The 1,313-nt window shown below is 42.8% G+C and overlaps 1 protein-coding gene across 1 annotated transcript; it reads left to right on the forward strand.

Annotated features, from left to right (window-relative positions):
* Positions 1–354: 354 nt before the first annotated feature.
* Positions 355–718, forward strand: LOC106477573 (nuclear receptor subfamily 2 group F member 1-A-like; the record flags this gene model as incomplete). The annotated part of the gene is made up of 1 exon (XM_013938119.1): positions 355–718. A coding segment is annotated over exon 1 (364 nt), but the record flags the coding sequence as incomplete, so codon positions are not given.
* Between the last annotated feature and the right edge of the window lie 595 nt (positions 719–1,313).

A 1,313-nucleotide genomic window follows, 5' to 3' on the forward strand; every position in this document is an offset into this window, starting at 1 on the left:
GGCAAGTTGCGGTCTTACTCCTCACCGACTCACTCTGGCCCAAGTTCACGCAGGTTCACGCGCAGTTCCTCCTTCTTCGGGTTGCTGGGGGGCAGAGGGCTTGTTGGTGTGAAGCCTGACTGGGGCAGCTTCAGTTGTTCGTCTGCTTTGGCTTTGTCAGTACATCGAAGAATGTCGTTGTGCTGGGTGAGGACTAGGGTAATCGTTTCGGTTTAGGCTGAATCTTTCAGACACATCGGCCTCGTTTCGTCTAGCTTTTATGGGGAGTTAGTTTCGAACGTGTAGAAAGACATTCTCAATAAAGAACCCTTTAGCAGTTTTGAGTGTGCGTCCTCTGAGCTCCGCCGGTCTGACATGGCGCTGGCCGTAACATCTTGGAGAGATCCACCGCCAACTGCCGGAGCCACGGTTACGGAAGCCGACCTGGCTCCGCAGACAGCAGGCCAGAACGGGCCGACACAGCCTAGTACAACGTCACAGAATATAGACAAAAACGTTCAACATATCGAATGCGTGGTCTGTGGGGATAAGAGCAGTGGTAAACACTACGGTCAGTTCACGTGCGAAGGTTGCAAATCCTTCTTTAAGAGGAGTGTCAGGCGGAACTTGACCTACACTTGCCGCGGTAACAGAAACTGCCCAGTGGATCAACATCACCGTAACCAGTGCCAATACTGCCGCCTCAAGAAGTGTCTTAAGATGGGCATGCGTAGGGAGGGTAGGTTCCCAGGTTAGCTTGCTTTTCTCTAACGTTAACAAAATGCCACTGGTCAGTAGTGACGTAATAGAGGTCCAATCCAATAACCAGAGGCGATAATAACATTCTTCTTTGTCGTAATCCTTAAACTATTCCCGATAACTAATTTATAGAGGTTACAAGGTACAAAGCTAATCTCGTACCAAAAGCACATATCCTAGGACCAGTATCCTACATCCAAAACACAGAGATATCTTGTATATTGTATATATATCATTAGGACATTCCCAGCTTCTCAGTACCTTTCAAATAGGATATGGTTGTATGGATTGTTAGTTAAACTAAATACAAACATGGTCGTATATAATGTACTGTACGTATTGATATTATAGTGTATATAGTGTACTGTACATATTTATATTATAGTGTATATAATGTACTGTACGTATTGATATTATAGTGTATATAATGTACTGTACGTATTGATATTATAGTGTATATAATATACTGTACATATTTATATTATAGTGTATATAATGTACAGCACGTATTGATATTGTGATGTATATAATGTACTGTACGTATTGATATTATAGTGTATATAATGTACTGTACG

Source organism: Limulus polyphemus, unplaced genomic scaffold (genome assembly GCF_000517525.1).
Source record: "Limulus polyphemus unplaced genomic scaffold, Limulus_polyphemus-2.1.2 Scaffold20844, whole genome shotgun sequence".
NCBI classification, from domain to species: Eukaryota; Metazoa; Arthropoda; class Merostomata; order Xiphosura; family Limulidae; genus Limulus; species Limulus polyphemus.